The sequence below is a fragment of the Vicugna pacos genome, chromosome 12 (assembly GCF_048564905.1).
Source record: "Vicugna pacos chromosome 12, VicPac4, whole genome shotgun sequence".
Taxonomy (NCBI): Eukaryota; Metazoa; Chordata; class Mammalia; order Artiodactyla; family Camelidae; genus Vicugna; species Vicugna pacos.
This window is the reverse complement of record NC_132998.1, coordinates 58,777,058-58,797,610: the sequence shown is the minus strand read 5'-3', so window position 1 is coordinate 58,797,610 and position 20,553 is coordinate 58,777,058. Positions and strand designations below refer to the sequence as shown.

At 53.6% G+C, this 20,553-nt stretch overlaps 1 protein-coding gene across 1 annotated transcript in view; it reads right to left on the bottom strand.

Moving 5' to 3' along the window:
* CACNA1I (calcium voltage-gated channel subunit alpha1 I) overlaps positions 1–20,553 on the bottom strand; it is a 126,668-nt gene that overhangs the window by 57,309 nt on the left and 48,806 nt on the right. The window contains exons 5-6 of the mRNA XM_072973559.1: positions 19,640–19,773; positions 4,368–4,465 (exon numbers count right to left, since the gene is read on the bottom strand). Of these exons, the coding sequence (XP_072829660.1) occupies positions 4,368–4,465; positions 19,640–19,773 (232 nt within the window). The remainder of the gene's footprint in view (positions 1–4,367; positions 4,466–19,639; positions 19,774–20,553) is intronic.

Genomic DNA, 20,553 nt, shown 5'->3' with positions numbered 1-20,553 from the left:
TGAACCAGGGGTTCAGGGGTTGTCAGGGGACAGGGCTCTGGGAGGTGGGCAGTGGCCGAGGGGAGGCTCAGCATTCCCAGCAGCTGCCCCCGAGCTCCCCTGGCTTCCCTTCCGAGCCTGGGCCAGGTGTGCAGCGGCCAGGTGCAGATGTGGGCCAGCAGCTCAGACTCAGCTGGCTCAGGCATTAGAGTAACTGCCCTAGTTTCTTACTGGAGATAAAAAGCACTTTCCATGTTTAAATGGCTTGGCCAGTGGGTTCTGGGAGGCACTACAGCTGCTTGAGGGGCGTGTAAGCTGGGTGAGGCCAGGAGTCCGCTGGTGCCAAGAGGCAGCACTTTCAAAGATAATCCAGCCCCATCTTGCCAAGGCCCAGAAAGAGACAGGGACTCATGAAAGGTCATAGAGAGAGGAACCAGAACCCAGCCTCCTGACTCACAGTCTATGCTTCTTCCCTCCCTCCCAACCTTCTCCTCCATGCTATCTCCTGCCTTCTGTCCATAACCGGTTGAGTGGTCAGGACAGACCTGAAGGAGCGGGGTGGAGGGACATATTTCACGAGGCTCTGTAAAGGCGCCCCGTCCATCCTGGACAAAGTCGAGAATCATACATCTAATCAGTACCTCCTTCTCCTTTGTGGAAGTAAGGAAACAGGCCCAGAGACACCAAGAGGCTTCCCAGGTCACACAGCAGGCTCCCAGCTGAGCTAAGAAGCAGAACTTACACTCCCTGACAGCCTGACTGAGTCTTCTTGGTTGGTCATGTTTTTACACTACTTTCTGAACTGTAGGCAGCCATCCCACTCTCCACAGCTTTGCAATTAATAACCCATAATTTGACTTTGCCCAGTCCAGTTCTCTAGCCTGCCATCTAGTGGCCAAACTGAAAGCTACAGGCTATTGTTGAAAAGAATGCGTCCCAGGGCAGAAGCCGCTCTGAAGATAAATGAGAGGACTTGGAATGTTCAGGGAAACATCTAGAAAAAAAGGAGGCAACCAAGCAGACCTCTCAAAGAGACACTTCTATAAGCCTGTGCCTGCCCTCCCAGCTCCCAGTGCCGCTCATTCCCCGGTGACTCTGGGCAGAACAAGCAGCACCCGGGAAAGCAGCATCCCATTCTTTAAATGAGGGTCTGGACCAGCGGACCTGCTCCAACGACCTGAGGCTCCTGTTAATTAAGTTGCTCATGAATATGAATTTATCTTAAGGTCCCTTTCCAGGGGGGCACATTGGTTATATCTGGGATCCTGGAGGGTTCATGCCGCCAACAACTCCCCATGTCAGATTCTGAGAAAGCAAAATTGGAGACTCGTTTGTTCGCTGAGAGGTGGAATCAGCTCAGAGCAGGAACAGAACTCCCCACCTCGGGCCACCCTGGGCCACCCAGCGAAGCCTATTAGCAGGAAAGAGGACCCTGAAGAAAGATCCAAACTCCTCTCTGGGCTCTCCAGACCACCCAGCCTCCAAAATTGGAGCCTCCAGAAGCGCAGGGCCCAACCTGGGGTCTTCTCCAGAGAACCGGACAGACTGGCACTGGAGGCCTGGAGTCACCCCCACAGCCAGGAGCCGCCTAATGAGCTCCCTTCGCAGCCAGCAAGAGAGGGAGGCGGGGGGCCGGGAAGGAGACACAGGTGCCCACCTCCCCCCACATGTGCACACACCCCCATGTTTACACACCGCACATGCACACAACCCCACGTGTGCACACACATATACATACAATACATGGTCTCTCATGGATACAGAGACCTGCACACTCACAGGCATGCGTGTGTGTGCGCACACACACACACACACACACAGATGTATGGAAACCTACCCACAGAGACCCTGTGTGTCTACCCTGTCCACCCCTCTTCTAAACCATCTCTTCTCAAATGTCTTGTCACATGGCTACTCTCATGCCTGTCAGATCCAGAGACCTGAAGGGAGGTGTAGACCACAGGATCATGTACAAACACCATGTGTGACCCCGGCATATACACACACATCTCTAGAAAGGGGGCCGGGCCTGTGGGCTGCATGGCCAGGAGAGTGATAGTGGCCATATGGTGGCTGCTTCCTGCAGGACAGAAATGGGAACACTGAGTGGGGGACCCAGAGAGATGTGGCCCTGCCCTGTGCCCTCCCTGCTGAGGTTGCCCGGGCCAGACGCGGGCTTCCTCCGTGACTCTCCAAGACCAAAACAGAGCCTCCGATCACCTGCTCCTCTCCATCCTGCCCAGCCTGGCCATCACTCATCCACATTACCAGAGCAGTCCTATGTCCAGCTCACTCCCTCATTCTTCTCCCCACTGCCTGGCATGTCTAAAACACTCCCTTGCCTGGTTAATCCCCATATCCTGCTGAGTCTCTGCACAGATATCACCTCAGACCCCCAGCGTCCCCCACTCTGCCCTGCCCTGCACCCCGGGTGCTCCACATGCCAGTGCCTCTCTGTCTGAGCGCTGACGGCACTGTGGCCCTGGCACAGGACGACTGCTCCATAACACCTGCCCTGTGGGTCCACTTCACACCTATTTATTGAGTGCCTTCTATGCACCTGGCATCGTTCTGGGCGCTGAGGGAACGAAGCCCACTGTGGCCAGTTTCCCAGCAGAGGGAGGTGGAGCCTGAGGGAGAGGAACACATGCCACTGGGGAAAGTGTCCTGGTTAGAACGGGCTCCAGTTTAGTCCCTGCTGTGTGACCTTGGACTGGTCATGGCCCTCTCTGGGCCTCACTTTCATTTGTTAAATGAGGTAAGATGATTTTGAACTAGGTGATCTCTAAGGTGTCTTCTAGAATAAGGGAAGGATAGAGAAGCTGGCACCTAGGACGGCCTCTCTGGATGTCCCTTCCCTGCCCCCGAGCGAGTCTCCCAGGACAGTGGGAGGGGCAAAGGTGCTACAGCTGAACTGCTCCTCCCCCCACCCCCACAGCTTTGGTTCTCACTGCTCACCCCCCACCCCCACCTCTCAACCTGTCCCTCAGGACCCTCACAGCAGCTCTCAGGGACCCCTGGAGTTTCCCATCAGTCAAGGTTCACCGGTGGGGAGGTGACCTTGTACATGCGACCTTGAGACTCCAGCCCCCCAGGAGCCTCTCTGTACCTTGCCCAATGCAAGCCAGCCAGCCCCTCCAGGTCACCTTGCTCCACAAATCCCAGAGCATTGCATCCACTGCCCGACCAGGCCTGCCTGGGCTGACCGACAGGCTCCGTGAACCCAGAGTCAGGCCAGCCTTCAGGGTACTCATGGCAGACGGCTGCAGAGAGGTGGACTGGGTGGGACGAGTGGCAGGGCACCCCCAAGGGACCCACAGCTGGGTATGGGGGGAGTGGAGTCAGTGCTGACTGTGGAGGAGGAAGAGGGGCAAGGAGCCCTCCCATCTAAAGATGGGGAAACAGGCTCAGGGGGGGAGGAGAAGCAAGAGTTCAGATGGAGCCAGGGAAAGAGCTGGGCTTAGAACGGACTTAGCTCTGCTCAGATCCCTCTGCCTTGCCCCAGAACTGCTGTGTGACTTTCTGCAAGCCACTTAACCTCTCTGAGCCTCAAGCGCATTGTTGACAGGATTAATTTAAGTCAAGTGCCTGGCACACAGGAGGTGAGCAGATGCTCATAAAGTTCCTGTCCTTCCCCATCAGGGCTGAAGCCCATGCAAGCAGGGCCCCCCATCTCCTTCCCTGGATCCCATCCCATTCCTGACCCAGGGCAGTGGAAAGAGTCAGGAGACCTCTTGGGCAAGTAACCTTGTGTTTCCAAGTCTCGGTTTTTTCATCTCAGTTTTTCAGGAGAACAGCCCACCTCCCTCCCAGGGGGACTGTAAGGCTCAAAAACAATCACAGGGAGGAAAAGCTCTGAAAGCTGCATGAGTCTGGGCAGATGTCAGGGTTTGTTATCCAATAACCTCTCTCAACACGAGGTGGGTAGACAGGCGGATGGGTGGGTGGACGGACGGATGGACAGGCAGATGGTCGGGGTGGGGGAGGGTGAATGGCCCTATGGGGGTGGCCCTATGGTGGGGGTGATGAGGGGTTTGGGAGCTCGAGTTCTAAGTCAGTCAGCACAAGTGGAGGAGTCCGGGAGCCCCCCCCCCAGTGAAATTCTGCACAATGTACTCCCTCAAACCAAGCAGCTTATTTTCACACACAGGCCACCTTGACAGCGCCCCATTTCCCCCCGCCAAGGAGCCTTGTCCCCGAAAAGCCAGAACTTGCTGCAATCTGAGTCCTTTGGGGACCCAGAAGCATCAGGGCCACCTCCCAGCATCTTCAGATACTGTCCCAAGAGCCCCTGGGAGCAGGGCCTACATCTGTCCAGTCACTGAAGGATCTCGTGCCCAGCACTGGGCACTGGGAGGGCTGGGTCAGGGCAGGGGGCACCAACTCACTGGGCACACGGTTGATGGCTTTGAGGGGCCTCAGGACACGCACAGTACGGATGGCTGACAGGTTGATGTTCTGAAGGTCCAGGGAGTACTCGACCATCCTGCAAAGAGAGCGGAGGAGAATGAGGTGGGGAGCGGGAGGGTCAGCCAGAGCCATGGGCCAGGCCACCCACGTCCACACCAGCCTGGAAGCAATGAGTGAGAAAAGGAGTCAGAATCCCAATTAAGCCCCGTCAGCCCTGTGGCTTGGGGCTGTCTCCTTGGGCCTGTCTCCCCCTCTGTAAGCTGGGCGGGTGACATCTACCTCCCAGACTGCCCCGAGGATCCCAGCAGATGCAGCCAGGGAGCAAAGGAAAGGACAGGCAGAGACGCCGGGTCCCCACTGCACACCCAGCACTGTGCCAGGCGGCTCCTGCCCCAGCTTCCAGGGCAGCCTCTGAAGCAGGAAGGATTCGCCCCATTCCTCAGACGGGAGAACTGAGGAGCCAAGAGGTCCCAGGCTAACCTCAGGTGGCGACTGGACATCACAGTCACAGCAGCAGCAGCGTCTGTGGGGCCCTCGCTGAGGGCAGAGGCCTGAGTGGAACTCCCAGTCCCTTCATGTCCCCAAGGCTGCAGGGGCCCCCAGCCCAGGGTTAGATGCCTGGATTTATGATGAGACGAGGCTGTAAGAGAGGCGATCTCACGTGTCCCAGGTCACCCAGCAAATGGGTAGAGGCTCAAGCCAGGAGACACCTCAGGTCTGTCCCTGTCTCTTGGCCTCCGAGCTCCACCGTGGGCCCACGCGAGGCCAGGCATCACAGGCCACGTCTCTGGGATGTGGCAAGAATGCTGTGTTTTGCCTGCAGGAATAATCCACTCTTTCCTGGACAAACCCCGTCCAGCCAGCCCCCTGCAGGGTGCCCAGGCTTCCCCCTCCAGCCTCGCGGGCTCACGGAACTTCCCCCTTTCAGGACATTCTCCCACTGTCCCTCCGGCCGGGGACGCCCCTCCCTCATTTGAAACCTTGCTCAGATTCCGTGCAGATGCTCTTGGAGTCCTGGAAGTTTCTCCACCCCTGAGTCTACAATGAACCAGGCTAGTCCAGGTGCTATGGGTCCAAGAATGACTCAGACCGGGCCCCCTACTCTCAGGAGTACGCACCCAGGCAGAGGATAGACTCAAAGCAAAGACAACGCTGGAGCCCTCATCGCTGACCCAGTTCTCATCCTCAGGACCTCACCAAATAGGTCTGCCCCATTCCACAGTCAACAGCCCTACAATTCCTAGGAGACAGTTTGCCTCCTCCAGGAAGCCTTCTCAGATCTCCACAGAATGCAGATCTATGGGGTAGTCTCCAGGATCCCCTCAGCTCCCTGCATGTCCACCAGATTCCTCCTGCTCAGTTGTTACCTGCCCCCCTACCCCCCACTGAAAGAGGTCCCAGAGGCCTGCAGCCCCAGCCTGACCCCGGGTGCCCCAATCACCAGACCTGGGCCCCCTACCCTGGCACTCTGGCACTGCTGCCAGCTCCACCTGTCACCATCGTCAGCAGGAAATGAAGGCTTTTCCTACACACCATGGAAACCTGTCCAATTGTTGTGAAGCCGCTACCCCCTCCCGCTGCTTGAAGAGTAATTGAGTGAAAGCTTCGTTTGCCTGAAATGCCTCCATCCATCCCCCAGCTTTCTGGGGCACAGGCTCCGGCTCTCGTGCTCGCTCACTCTCTCTCTCATACACACATGCAGATGCGCGCTCACACGCAACACAAACGCCTGCACGCCGCCATCGGTGCACACACACATACACACTCCTTGGACACTCTCATCCACACTCACTCCTAATTCAGATGAAGGGGTGTGACCAAAAAAGTGACAGAGACCTTAGAACCAGAGACAGAGACCAGGGGGATCAGAGGAGGGGGAGGGAAGGGGTGGCGGTGTCAGGGGCAGCAGCCAGGCAGAGGGTGAGGGCTGAGGCGCGCCCAGGGGCAGTGGCTGCAGGCAGAGGGTGATCTGAGAAGGGGTGCCGAGGGAGTGGAGCTGCATGAGGATTCCGTGCGTGGGTGAGCCAAACTGTCATTTTCATATTTGGTAGAAAGAGCTCTCCAGGCAGCCAGGGAGATGAGTGTGAAGGAGGCGCTGCGGGGGCGGCACACACGGGCACACAAACAGGCTCTCACACTGGCGCACGCGCACACACGCACACACCAGGCCTAGGAGAGCCACCCCACGGCAGGCCCAGCTCCGGCCAGCCCCTTCCGCCTGCGCCCCGCACCACCCCGCAGCCCGAAACACAGACCCTCTTCCTTCCGCCTGGTTCTCTCCATCCTGCCAACGAGCTCGGTTTGTGCTTTGCTGAATGTGCTGGAGGTGAGGGTTCCTAGCTCACGCCAGACTGAACCCACCCAGGTACTATATTCCAGGAGCCCTGGGCACATCTGCTGAGCTCCAGCAGGTGCCAGCCCAGGATTTGTTCCATCCCCATGAAGTCTCACAATAGAAATAAATAGCTCGTTCACAGACGGATGTGGAGATAGAGAAAAGAAATGGTTTTTGAGGGCCTCTTGTGTGAGTTCTCATTATTTACTCAAGTTACCCTGTTTGAGCCCCACCTCCATTACTTAGGTCCCACCTCCCCCCTCTCCATGCATGCTCTCCTGGACCAGAGCAGACCCATGGCCACAAGCCACACCAGCGCTTGCCTCTCTGGGAGCCCTTGGGACAACCCCGCCTGGTCCCTGACTCCCCTGCCCCACACTGTCACATGGGCTCCATCCCCATATGCCCTCTTCAAGGAACCCATAGTCCACAGTCTGGGACTACTGGTTCTTAATTAAGGGAAGGGTACCCACCAGGGCCCCTGATCCAGGATAGGCCGTGGGGCAAGAACGGAAAATGCCTACAGATGTGCTGCATATTCAGGCTGCTTGGTGAGAAATCGGGTTCGCTTTCCTTATGTTTTTCTCTAAAATAACAGCAGGGCTGGCCCCTGAGTGAGACATGAGTTATGCCTGAAAGTCACCGAGGCCCACAATTACCTAGAGTGAGCAAGCTTTAGGGTCTAAACACTTATCAGATCCCATCTCATGAGGGAGACTAAGCAGTCACAACCTGGCAGAACTCTGGGTCTGCTGCAGTGGCCCAGTTCCCTCCCTTCACCTCTGACCTGACCCTTCACTGAAAAAATTCCCCTTAGAATCCATCAGTTGCAGCCCTCAGGGTCCCTGCTGAAAATCTTCCAAGAGAAATTTCTTGGAGAATTAGTGTCAAGAGTTTAGCTCTGAGCTTCCTGGCAGTCAAGTCAAAAGGGGAAATCTGATGAGTCACTGAGTTTGAAGCAGCATGAAAGAACTTGGCCCTGTGGATTCTCCCAGGGAATTCATTTGCCAGAACATTTCTCCCAGGTCCCATGCACCTATGTTCTGCTGCACCTGCATCACCTATCGAGGGAAGCAAGACCAGGTATAAATGTTTTCAGTGATAAAGAGCAACTAGTAGGTGCCCAGTGAAGAACCCAGTAGTGCCCATTCTTCCCTGATGGGAAGAGGATAGAAAGGTGAACACTGGACAAGGATGGGGAGAGATGGTCAGAGAAGCAGCAGGAGGTGGGAACTGTGGGGCTGTCTCTGCCCTGGAAAACGTGCTGTCTGACGGTGACTCTGCATCTGCAAGCCCAACGTGGGACAGTTGGCCGACAGCTCCACCACCCTGCCCTAGTCTAGTTTCCGTCCCTCTCCTGACAGCAGCAGTAGCCACCTGCTTCCTCCCCACCCAGCCCATCCTCGGTTAGTCAAAACCTCCTAGAACTCCAATCTAGCTGTGCCACTCCTGGACTTAAGCCCTCAGTGGCTCCCCATTGCCCTCAGAACAAAGTCCACACCCGTGACCACAGCCCTTCAGGCCCTCCAGTCTGGCCGCGGCCCCCTCCCCCACCCCCTGCTCTCACTCCCTGCAGCTCAGGTGCCGGGCTAGGCTCACCAAGCTCACCAAACATGTGATTCTCTGCCCCTTTCCTCTGTCCCGTGCCGTCTCCCCGCTCTCATCCTTCAAGATCCCCTCCTCCATAAAGCCCTGCTCACCCCATCCCTGCACCGCAAGCTGAATTCACTGCTCTCTGCTCTGGCTCCTTCCACACTCTGCTCACACCACTAGTCTAGTTTGGGTTCCCCCAAAGCAAACTGAGCCAAGGCCTTGGGAGCAGCAGTTTATCTGGGAGGTGATCCCAGGAGGCACAGAGACGGAAGGGCAAAGAAAGGCCAATAAGGGGGGCTGCTCATGAGCAGGTTACCACTGTGGGCCACGGGGCGCCATCCCAGCAGGGATCCTGACAGACTGTGTGGCTCAGAACTCGACCAGTGAGGGGGGCGGGGGGCTGCGGCTGAGCACCTCACTCCTCCTCAGCACAGCCCCGCTCCAGCCCCGCCGCACAGTCGGCAGGCATCGGGGAACCTGTGGAGCATGAACAACACCTGTGATGGAAGAAGCCGCCTACTAGCCCCTTCCCCCTCCCCACCCCTGGATGAGAGCTGAGGGAGCACCCCCCCCAAAAAGGAAGGTGAAGAGGGCGGCTCTGTAGGTGAATAACCACCCGGCTGACTTCCCTCAGGCCCCAAGTAAGACATCACTTGCGGGAGTGCGAAATTAATCCCTAATTACACAGTTACTTTATCGCGCAGCTTCAGTGCTAAAAGTCTAAAAAAAAATCAACAAAACCCCCCACTACCTCCTGCCAGCTCCCAAGCGCCTAATTAGGTAAGTAATTTTGCTTTAAAGCAAGCACTTTTGTCCTGACATCACCCCAGGAGGAGAGTGGCTGCACCTAGCTCCTGGGTGCGTGTCAGGTGTCCGTCTGGAGAGAGGGGCTTAGGCGTGGTGTGCGGAGGTAGGGGCCGTGGCAGGGGTGGGTCAGCAGGGTGGACATCTGCTCTTCAGGGTACGTCCCACGGATTCCTGAGCCTCCCTCCCCTACTCCCAGTTCCCCAGCTTCCTGGAGAGGCCCAGAGACCCAGGCCTGGCCACCCAGGGAGCACCACCCCTGGCCACCATGACTGGTTCAGGACGGGCACGTGACCCCAGGTGGGCCATAAGGGGCAGCCAGCTCTTGAGCTGGGACTGCAGGGGAGAGGCTCTCCCTGGCTAAGCCACCACCAGGAAACCCAAAGGCGCTAATGGCCATCTTGCCTCCATGGTGGCCTGAGAATTTTGCCAACACAAAGGAAGGCTGAGGCCAGAACCGGGGAGAGGCAGGATCCTGACCATATGGTTCGAGCACTCCCTCCAGCTGCACCCGAACTGCAGATCTGCCCTCCATTCTTCCCAGTCCCGTGAGCTGGTGCGGTCCCTTTGGGGCTTGGGTGTCATTCACATTGGGTTTCTATCACTGGCAACTCAGAGTCCTGCTGACTCAGAAGGGTTTCGGAGCACTCGCTACATGCCAAGCACTTTACACAGTTTCCCATGGTGGGATAAGGGCGCCCATTGCAGATGAGGAAGCTGGAGCCAGAAAGAGCCCAGGTCACAGGGCAGTGGGCCGGGTAGCAGGGGATCCAGGAGCCCTGCATGGCCTACCCACCCCCCACCTCATCTCATCAGGCCAGGCTACCTTCTGGCTCAGGAGCACCCCCTCAGCTGGCCCAGTGCCCGGGAGGTACCACACACTTGGCAGCACGTGGAGTAGGGCCAGCATCCGTGGCAGCAGTGTTGCCCAATGGTTAGGGCATGGAGCCTGGGTTCCAATCCCAGCTCTGCTGCTAGTGCACCGTGTGACCTTGGGTGTGTCACTGAATCGACCTCACAGGGGTATGGAAAGAATGAAATGTGTTCACATATGGATTCAGTGCTTAGAGCTGGGCCTGGCACAAGTAAGAGCCAAACAGGTGTCCGTGACTATTACATCACAGCCTCATTCGCTGCCTCAGTTCACACTGGCCCACGAATCACATGATGCCTGCTTAAACCCCTTTGGACCCACCTCCTGCTGGGGAAAGATCAAGCAGGAAGGGCCTTTGGAAGCTCTCTGACCACCATTTGCCCTGCAGTCCAGGGACACCGAACATCTCCACTTCCCAGAGTGCACCGCTATGTCCAGCCTACCTGTCTTTGCGTCTGCCAGCCCCTCTACCTGGACTGCCCTTCCCGGCTTTCCGGAGCCCACCCTCAGGCAGAATTGAGCTCTCCTGCCTTGTGTCCCACTGGGCCTCTATTACAGCACCTCTGGCTCTGAGGGGTGCTGCCAGGGGGCTAGCTCAGAGTCTTAGCCGGGTCCCCAGCACCCAACCCAGGGCCTGGCTTGGAGGCGGCTCCCTGCCAGCCTGTCAGACAAATAACTTGAGGGACAAGATCAGGAAAAAAAAAAAAGCTTGGAGCTAACAAGAAGCAACATAAAATGACTGAGATTTAACATCTTTCCAGGAAACACCCCTCCCAGGAGACGATTTCTGTGTTGCTGATAAAAATAGGGTGTTTCCTCAATCTTTACAAGGGACCCACGGGGGCTTTCTTAAAATGTAATTTAAGATGTAGCTAATGGAAAGGAAGCTGAGATGCTGGAAATGGCAGCTCATCTGTCAGGAGGCAGCTCTGCGATGACTCAGGCTTGTGTTGGTTCATAACTAGACACCAGCCAAGGCTACTATCCCAGTACCCAGCACACAGTAGGTGTTCAGTGGAGGGAGGGCGGAAGGAACTAACAGCAAGAGAGAATTAGGGAGTAATAACATTAGCCCTTGACTTTGGCCAGTGTTTTATGATTTATGGGTCATTTTTACACATACATCCTCATGCAAATCCACTGAGACCAGAAGAACAGGGGTTCTTAAACCCACATGACAAAGAAACTGATGCTCTGAAGCCAACTCAGGCCAAGTTCAGAGTAAAGGGGAAATCTGGGGACCTCAGCAGCAGGAGACCCTGGACCTTCTCCTGACAAGGCTCCACTCAGGTGACAATACTCCAGTGACTCTATCTCTGGGAAGAGTTGCCACATAAACAGGATGCCCAGGATGCCCAGTTAAGTCTGAACGTCAGGCAAACAGCAATATACAACTTTTTAGTATACACTCCAAATGTGCCTCATGATAGGCCTCCCATGACATTCAGCTCCCTTACTCCAGAGTAGTCCTGCCCACGGCAGGTGGGCACAGCTGATGGAAACCAGACAGAGATTCTTTTGGCTCTACCACAGCTTGAGGGAAAAGTCCCTTTTCCAGGACTCACCCCACATCCTTCTGAGAGTTGATGAGGCTGCCCAAGTCCTCCAGGGCAGATCAACTGGAATATTTTGGCCTCTGAAAAGGTACAACACCTCATGCTGTGAGTCGGCATGCGTTCTGGGCACCGTCGTACTTGAGCACATCCCAGATCTGGCCCATGCAGGCTGTGTGACCTGAAGCACGCCACTAATCTCTCTGAGCCTCCACTTCCTCATCAGCAAAGTGGGGGTAACAACCCCAAGTTCTCGAGACTGTAACAGTCCAGCCCAGCAAGGAAACTTTAGTTCTGGTGACCCACCTAAGCAGAGTGGTTTGTGCCCACCTGGAGCTCCCTTCTCTGCTTGCAGAGTAACAGTCCTGGGATTTTCCAAGTGCATCCTCCTCTCCCTCAGGCCCTGTGGTATAAGAGGTGCCAACACCTTGACCTAGGTCTAGGCAATCAGAGCACTGCCTCATGCTGGCCACAGTGATTGGTTCATGGATGAGCACATGACCCACGCCAGCCAATCCAAGCCAAGGAGGTTCCATTATCCACTCATTGGAGTGGCTGAGAAAGTAAAGGTCTTTCTGTTGAACCCAAGGGAGTAGGCTGCGCATTAGGGGCTGCCAGCAGCTACCCTCCAACCGAGAGGAAAGCAGCCAGGGATGGAGGTAGCACAGAGGAACGAGAAGAGCTGTGGAATGGGAGGACACAATGCCTGGTGACATTTTTCAGGAATCTGGACTGAGTGGGTCCTAAAGCCAGAGACCCCTCAGCTTTCAGTAAAAGAGATGAAAAATTTCCTTAAGCCAGGTTTGGCAGGTTCCTGTCTGTATAACTGAGAAAATCCTGACTGACTTATGATTGACTGGTGTCTGGCTTATCAACCTGTAGCCTGAGAATCTCTGGTGACTTATCGCTACCCCGCCCACCATAGCAGCTAGCATCCTGTTTCCATGGAAACGGACTGGAGCTGGTGATCATCTCTCTCCCTCTCCCACTGTACTCCATATGTAAATCAAAAATCATCCACACCAGGATTCCCCCTGGAAACTTCCCAGGTCCACACTCACCCAAGGGCCAGTTCAGAAAGAAAGAAAATGGCCCCAGATCCCCCAGCTCTGTGGTGACTGTGCACAAAGATACAAAACATGTCATGGAAAGGCAAGGGTATAGCTCAGTGGCAGAGTGCATGCCTAGGATGCATGAGGTCCTGGGTTCAATTTTCAGTGCCCCTATATATAAATAAATAAATAAATAAACCTAATTATTCCCCCCATTAAAAAAAAAATGTCATGGGGCCTCCCCTCCATGCTGGCCCAGGGCCAGGCTCCAAGGACTCCAGGACAATGGCTCAGCCTCAGCCCTGCCCTCAGAGCATCCAGGCCTTGGAGCAGACAGACCTGTAGACCCCAGGATAAATCGGTGTAAAGTCAGTGACAGAGCCAGGAGGGTGCCCTGGGCCTGCTGACATGCAGAGTGCTTCCCTGACCCAGAGGTCACGCATACAGAGCCGTGCAGGAAGGGGGCCAACTGAAGAAGAGGCTTCTGGAAACAGGCCAGTGGTGACCCTCTGACACCCGTAACCACAGCAGGTCTGCTGGTGGGTGCGGGCCTCTGCAGAGCTTGCACCAGTTGGTAACTGACTTTGGATTTCTCAGCAGATCACGCACACCCCCAGTCAGCCCAGACAGAAGGCTCCAACTGGGACTTGGAGACATGGCAGAGTCACAGCTCTGGCCAAGAGACAAAGAAACTCAGGAGAGGGCAGACTCTGAGTTGCCCATTTAATGTGCATTCTCTCTTCTTCCAGTGTTGCCTGGCCCCAGAGAACAATTCTTGGTTGATTTATCCAAATTCAATGATGTTTTCTATTTCCCTAGCTTCCCTTACAGCTAAGCATGGCCATGAGACCCAGTTCTGGCCAAGTGTGCTGGGACAGGGGAAGGATCTAGAAGAGAAAAATGTCGCTTCCCAGACCCAAGTAGAGGCGCAGCTGGCATAGCCCTGTCTCCCTCCACTCTTCCTGCCTTCACTGCAGAAAAAACGCCCACAACTTCAACACCACCTTGTGACCATGAAAGAAAGACCTGGAAAATCACAAGCACGTCAGCCCCCACATCACAGAGCCATCACTGGTAACCACCAATCTCAGAACTTCGTGTTATGTCAGAAAAACACCCCAGGATTTGCTTCAGCCACTGTTGGTCACGTGTTCTGTTACTTGCAGCCAAACACATCCCTGACAAATACACCCAGCAAGTTACACAGAACCAGGATTCAAGCCCAGCCCATGGAGCCCAACTCCTTGGGCTCAACTCCTGGCTCTGCCCCTTACCAGTCCGTGACCTCAGGCAGGTGACTCCCTGTCCCTGTGCCTCATCTGTGAAACGGAACTGACCGCAGTTCCTCCCTCACAGAGCTAGTCTGAAGATTAAGCCAGATAATGCCCAGCATCGGGCCCACACAGAGTACTCAGCAAACAGTAGATGCTCTTATTTTTATCACCTGGATAATGCCTAAGAGGATTCAATCCCCTTTGCTTTTTAAAGTCCCACTGATGGGGCACTTTGGACAATAGGAACTCCCAGCAAGCAACCACAGAGGGGACAGGCCTGCCTAATCTTTTCAGAAAGCTCTAGTCCAGGGATGACGAACAATTCTTACTGATGTTCTGTCTCCCAAGAGCCTGTAGGAGTCAAGCTGGAGAAGCTGTTCCCCAGGCACACTTGGGAGAAGCTGTTTCCAGGGTGTAATAGATCCCGGCCCAGCCTCTCTCTCCCGCTCCGTGGTCAAGGTGTGGAGTTACTGACGCTACTGCTATTTGTGTTAATATTATTAATGATGACAGAAATGCTTACAAGGAATCCCCACTGTCCTGGTGACATAGTATATCTTCTTGTCATGAGAATTAATTCAGATTCCGGACACAGATCAGAGATGGAGTCCTCCCCATGCCTCTTCCGCTACCTGTGGTTTCCAGACTGGGAATCGTGATCCACACTTGAAGCGCTCTCAACAAGGGCTCTGGGAGGGTCAGATGAACTAGATCCCCTTGCATCAGGGCCACCGGGGCTTTTTCATAAAATGCAGATTCCCAGGCCCTCCATACCTGCTGGATCTGGGTCCCTTGGGTGAGGCCCAGGAATCTATATTTTAACATGTGCCCCAGCAATCCTGTTGCTCCTTGAATCTGGAGAAGCACTGAGAAGGGGTACAAGGCCACACATATGTCTGAGGCTGGGGGAGGTTGCCCGTTCCCCATCTGCTCACACGCGTCCCTGGGCGGCTCCACTTCCCACACCGAGGCCCCCTCCTGGACGCCATCCCAGTCGGAAGCTTTCAGTGGCTTTCACACTCAAAGCCACTCCTGTTCCCTGCACTCATCCAAGGTGGGGGCCCCCACCGGCCATGCCCTTGGCAAGGGCTCTAGCTCAGCCTCATTCTGGAAAGATCCCTAGAGCCCTGGTTCACCCCAGACACCCGTCATCAGGAATTCTTAGGGGTGATTTCAGCAGGTGCCCAGACCCCTCCCCACAGCTGTCAGTGGCCATTTCATGTTTTTAGCTAGAGGAGGAAGTAGTTATTACCAGCGTGATGCACCAAGGGAAAGATATAGATAAAGAAAATCTCGAGTTCAACAAGAATGTCATTGAATATTTCATGACCTCCTAATGGACAAAGGCAGAGAAGTACAGCTTAAATAAGACAGTGAGGTAAATTCAACAATTATCCAGTGATTACTGGGGCTTTGTCTCACACCAGAAGAGTCTCCAGTGAGGTGCCACAGGGCTGTCCTGGCTGATCAAGGACGAGAAATAATGTAATGAATGACTGAATCAAGGCTCCAAGAGATCAGTATAAGATGAAATTAATAATAAATGTAAAGTTAGATATTTAGGTTTTGGGTTTTTTTAAATCAACTGTGTTTAGTTCCAGGGTGGGAGAGGCCTGGCTTGGAGAGTGAACGGGACCTAGGCATGGCAGGCAGAGCAGCCACTCTGCAGGTCCCCACAACCACGCTGCCCTGAGGTGAGGGCTGCCCCTTCTCTCCCCCATAAGTCATCACCGGGAGGTTGGGGTCCTGCTCCCCAGCTGGGGACCACGACAGCCTCGAGTCAGTCCAGCAGGTGAGGCCACCTCACCAGTCCTTTGACAAACTGTGAGAGGTGCCGGGGACATTTTATGTGGAGAAAGGGAGACTCAGGGAGGAGAGGAGCCGCCTTCCAATTTGAGAAGGACTGCCACAAGTCTGTTGGGGACACCTCTGTCCACAGGCTCCAGGCCCCCCTGTGCAACCAGGCCCCTGCCCTCTTCCCTGGCTTTACCCCTTAGCGCCCACCCACCCCCAGGGTCCCTGGGCTCCCCACAGCCCCTCTGCTCTCCCTCCTCTTCCTCCAACAACACCCCCAGGCCCTCTGCATGCTGTCCCCTCTCCCCTGAGACACCCTCTCCACCCCCTGCCTGGTCAGCTCTTACCCCGGGGCCTCTCTTTCTCAGGAAGCCGCATACTAACCTCTCCCGCCATCTAAGCCAGGTCCCCATTCCACACCCTCATGGCCCCTTATACTTCTTTGCAACAGCATTGATCCCAATTTAGAATTTGTTTAGAATTTCATTATCTGTTTCCTAAATCGTGAGCTCCATGAAATCATGAGAGCATCTGTCTTGTTCACCTTGAGTCCCCACTGCGTAGCACCTGGCATGTAGTAGGTGCTCAGCAAATGCTGATTTTGTGAATGAATCAATGACCGCATGGTCCCATCAGGTGCGAGCTACAGGAAGACAAATTTCGGCTCAGCGAAAGAACTGTCTAGCACAGCAGGTTGTCCCAGTTTGCGATAGGCTGTCTTGTGAGCTGGCCCAGGTGGCGGACTGGATGTTGAAACAAAGGCTCTGACCTCTGAGGAACTTTCCAGTGTGGAGGTTCTGTCTCCTCCATCACTTGAAGAGGGAGCCAGTAATTCAGGGAAGAGGAGGAGCAGGAAGGAAGAAAACATTCTCGGGATGACAGGCCTGTTACTCGGGAAACAGGACATTTATAGCTGCGAGCCTGGGTGGGGCTGGGGGGGCTGCGTTCTGATGCTGGGGGTTGTGGCTTCCCATCTTGCCCTCTGCGCTCATCATCCCCAGGCACAAAGCACAGGGCGGAGCTTGAGGACAGGGGTAGGTCACTGGAGTCCCTAGCCTCCTGCCCAAGGCTATTCATGCCTCTCCCAAAAATGTCTTTGTTGAACCCGCCCCCCAGCCAGGACTGGCTATATAATTTGCAGGGCCCAGTGCTAAGTGAAAACGCAGGGCTCCTTGTTCAAAACTTCTTGAGAATTTCAAAATGGTGCGAGCAGAGCATTAAACCAAGCATGGGGCCCTATGGGACTGCACATGCGTCCAGCCCTCCCTGACCCCCAGGAGGATGCTGGCCTGTGGACCCCACCCCAAGGACTGAGAGAAGATAGCAAACGGAGACCCCACGGCAGTGCTGAAGCCAGGCCAGCTCCTCACTCCGCTCAGCTTAGATCTTCGCTGTCTTTATTTATAAATATGAGCAGATGAGGGGAATCATTAAGCAACAGAGGAGACTCTTCAAGTCAAAAGGGCGGAGTAGGGGCACTCATGAGGAGCCAGCAAAACAAATGACTTCTCTGAAACGGGAGTTAAGAAAAATCATCCTAAAACTGGGAAATATGGCAAAGGGAGGGCAGTACTTCTCACAATGGCATTTGGAGCATTATTTAACAGACCCGTATAAAGATTATCTCATTATCTAGGGAAATATACCTTGTTCGAGTCACTCTTTACTGTTAATTAAAGGTCTGGCTGTTGTGAAATTACATGTGAACTCATAAGAGATTCGTAAGTGATTTCTGCCCAATATAAAAGATAACCCCAAAGGTTATGGTTTTATGGCCCTATAAAGCCACTAACTAGCTTTGATTCTAGTCCCCTCTTATTCCTATAATTTTTCCTCCAATGTCTATTTTCCTAATTCGGCTGATTACCATCCTGCTGGTTCCTCATTAATGAGCTGAATAAATCTGTGATACATGTTCCTTCTAAGATTTGTGTGAGGGTAATTTTTTTTAACTTTTTGAAAATTATGCTTGGACTTTGGGGTCAGGAAAGGACTTTTAAGAAGCCTAATCTGTACCTGTAATGAGATGAGTGACTGTTGCGCCCACTAAAACAAACTGCTCTGAAAAACGAGACATTCAAGGACAAGAAGCGATCCTGGTGTTAAAAAGACACAGAGGAGACAAAAGCTTCCATCAGGGACTGTAAGAGGGAAAAGGAACTCATTAGTGATTCAGAGGCCAAGCCAAGGAATTCTCTCCTCATCCGGGTGAACTCTGTGAGAGAAATGAGGAAAGATGCAGAGCACAGACTGAGGAGGGAAGCAGCCACCTATGGGAATTTCAGGAGACAGCAGAGAATGGGCAATCACCGAAGAAGGTATAGAGTTTTTTTCTGACCTGAAGAATTACACGAATCTTGAGTTCTAAAAGGGGTCGGGACGGGTATAGCTCAGTGACTGTGGTGTAGGTTTGGATGGTACCATGTGCAGGGTTCTGAGGGAGAAAAATTATGACTCTAGAACAGTGCAGACAAAAACCACCCTTCACACACAAAGATCAAAGGAATATATTTTTGGACTGACAAGACTGGAAAATGACACGATCCAAATACCTTCCCTTAAAAAAATTATAAAAAAATAAAAAAACTGCTTAAGGATGTCCTCCAGCCAAACCAAAATGAGACTGAGAATGAAGACTTTGTCAAAGGGGTGACACAGTTCACAGGACACCATAAAGACCCAAGAGAACTTCTACTTAGGTCTAAACCATCGTTGACAACATGGTTGTGAAATTAAATACAGCTCTTAGGACAGGATACACGGAAGAGCTAAAACATTTTAAAGAACACCAATGAGTGAATCTTTTCACTTCAGGGCACATTTGTGGAATTCAGCATCTACTCGGTGATGCTAACTCGCCAGCGCAGCTGTGTGCCCGTCCACCCTCTGTCCCTTCCAAATATGGCATCACACACGTATGCTGGCAAGACCTATATGCGTATACACATGCTCTCACACACTGACACAGGTACACACTCACACACAGGCCCACACTCATGGGCTGCCAGCCTTTTGGTCTCCCCTTCTCACCTCTGCCATATTGACCCTTACTGGGCATAGTTAACACCTGCTCGCCCTTCAGCTCTTGTGTTTGTGTCACCTCCTCAGACAAGTCCTCAAGCCTGCAAGCCCCAGCCTGGCCCAGAAATGCTCTCAGAAAACCACGACGCTTTCCCAGATCCCTGGTCTCAGCATGGCATGTTTACCCATGTGGCTGCCGGGTGCCTCTCTCCAGACGGTAGTGGGGAAGAACAAAGTCTACGTCTGGATGTGCCATCCTCCATACCCTACAACTAGGGCAGCACTCAGTAGGCCCAAACACTTAGTAGGTGCTCATTTAACCCCTGCTTGTTGGAGGAGTGTATGAATGGGCCATCAGCCTGGTTTGACCCAGGAAAGCAAGAACAAGGCACAGAGCAGGGCCCAAGATGCGCCAAAACAGGCTAAGTTATCACCTGGCCTCTCTGACTGTAGCTTACACCTTGGCAGAAATAGCCACAGTTTGGAGTCAGACAGTACTTGAGTCTGTGCTAGATCTCTGACCTGCCGAGTGATCTAGGATGATGGTAATAATAATAGTCAACATTTACTGGGTGCTCACTTTGATGTAGCTACTCTTCATTATCTATTACTCCCATTTTACAGATGAGGAAACTGAGGCTTAGAGAGTTTAAGTGGCTTTCTCAAGATCATAGTTAGTATAAAATACACGTAGTATCAAAAAAAAAAAATAGATGCAGTATCAGCTGACAGTGCAGGAAGACACATGATTTACCAGAGTAGAGAGGAAGGAATGTCTGTCTGTCCAGGCCATTCTGTGAAGAGACATCATTCCTTCCACTGCAGGGGTCCAGGAGGGACCCAGGCATTACCACACAGCTTCATCGTTATTACCAAGAAGCCCATGAGATTACATAAATTTTGTCTGGCATGCACTACAGGCTAGGACCTGTCTGATATGGTCTACCTACCCCGCCATGACAATGAAGAAATCCAGTCGGTTCCATGTGTCCCCAAGGTAGCACTTCTTGCCAAAAATGCCCAGGGCCACCATCTTGAGCACCATCTCCATGGCAAAGAAGACAAAGATGAAGTCATCAAAGACCTGCAGGGGCAGGAGGAAGGCAAGAAGCAAGGGACAGCGTGAGGTTCTGGAGCAGGATCTGGGGCTCAGAGCCACGGTGTTAGGTGGGAACATGGGCACAGATACGAGTGGCCAGGGGAAGATATGGAAACTTCTCCTCCTGGGCAGGAAGAGAACCTCAGAGATCCTGGTCCAATGCGGTCATTTCACAGATGAGAAGACTGAGGTAGAATGGGAAATGAGCTTGCCCAAGGTCATCCAGCCCACTCTATTTGTTCTCTAAAAGCAAGTGTACTGACAAGGGACCCAGTTGGGAGTGGGGCAAAGGGGCCCTTCCTAATAATCACCAAGCACTGGGCTAGACATGTGATCTGCATTCTCTCTTCAATTCTCACAATGATCCCCTGAATATTCCCATTTTACAGATGAGGAAACCAAGGCTCAGACTGCTTAAGCCGCTTGCCACAAATCACACAACAGTGAATGGAAAACCAGAAATGACACTCAGGTCTATCTGACTCCAAAAGTCACGTGGAAGGAGCTTTCTCAAAATGGGCCTGACATCTTCCTGGGCACAGGTTTGAATGCTGCCCTCCTTGGCTCAGAAAGGAGGCCTCAAATGTCCTAGCCACAGGCTCAAGTGAGTGTATATTTCCTGAGGACAGGGCCTGTGTGGAGTTCCTCTTTCAGGGATCAGAGAGGGCTACAGTAAATTCAGTTCAACAAGTGGGCTCTGAGCACCTCCTGTGTGCAGGACGTAGACTGGGCGTCGAGGACACAGAGATGAGTGCTCAGTGAACT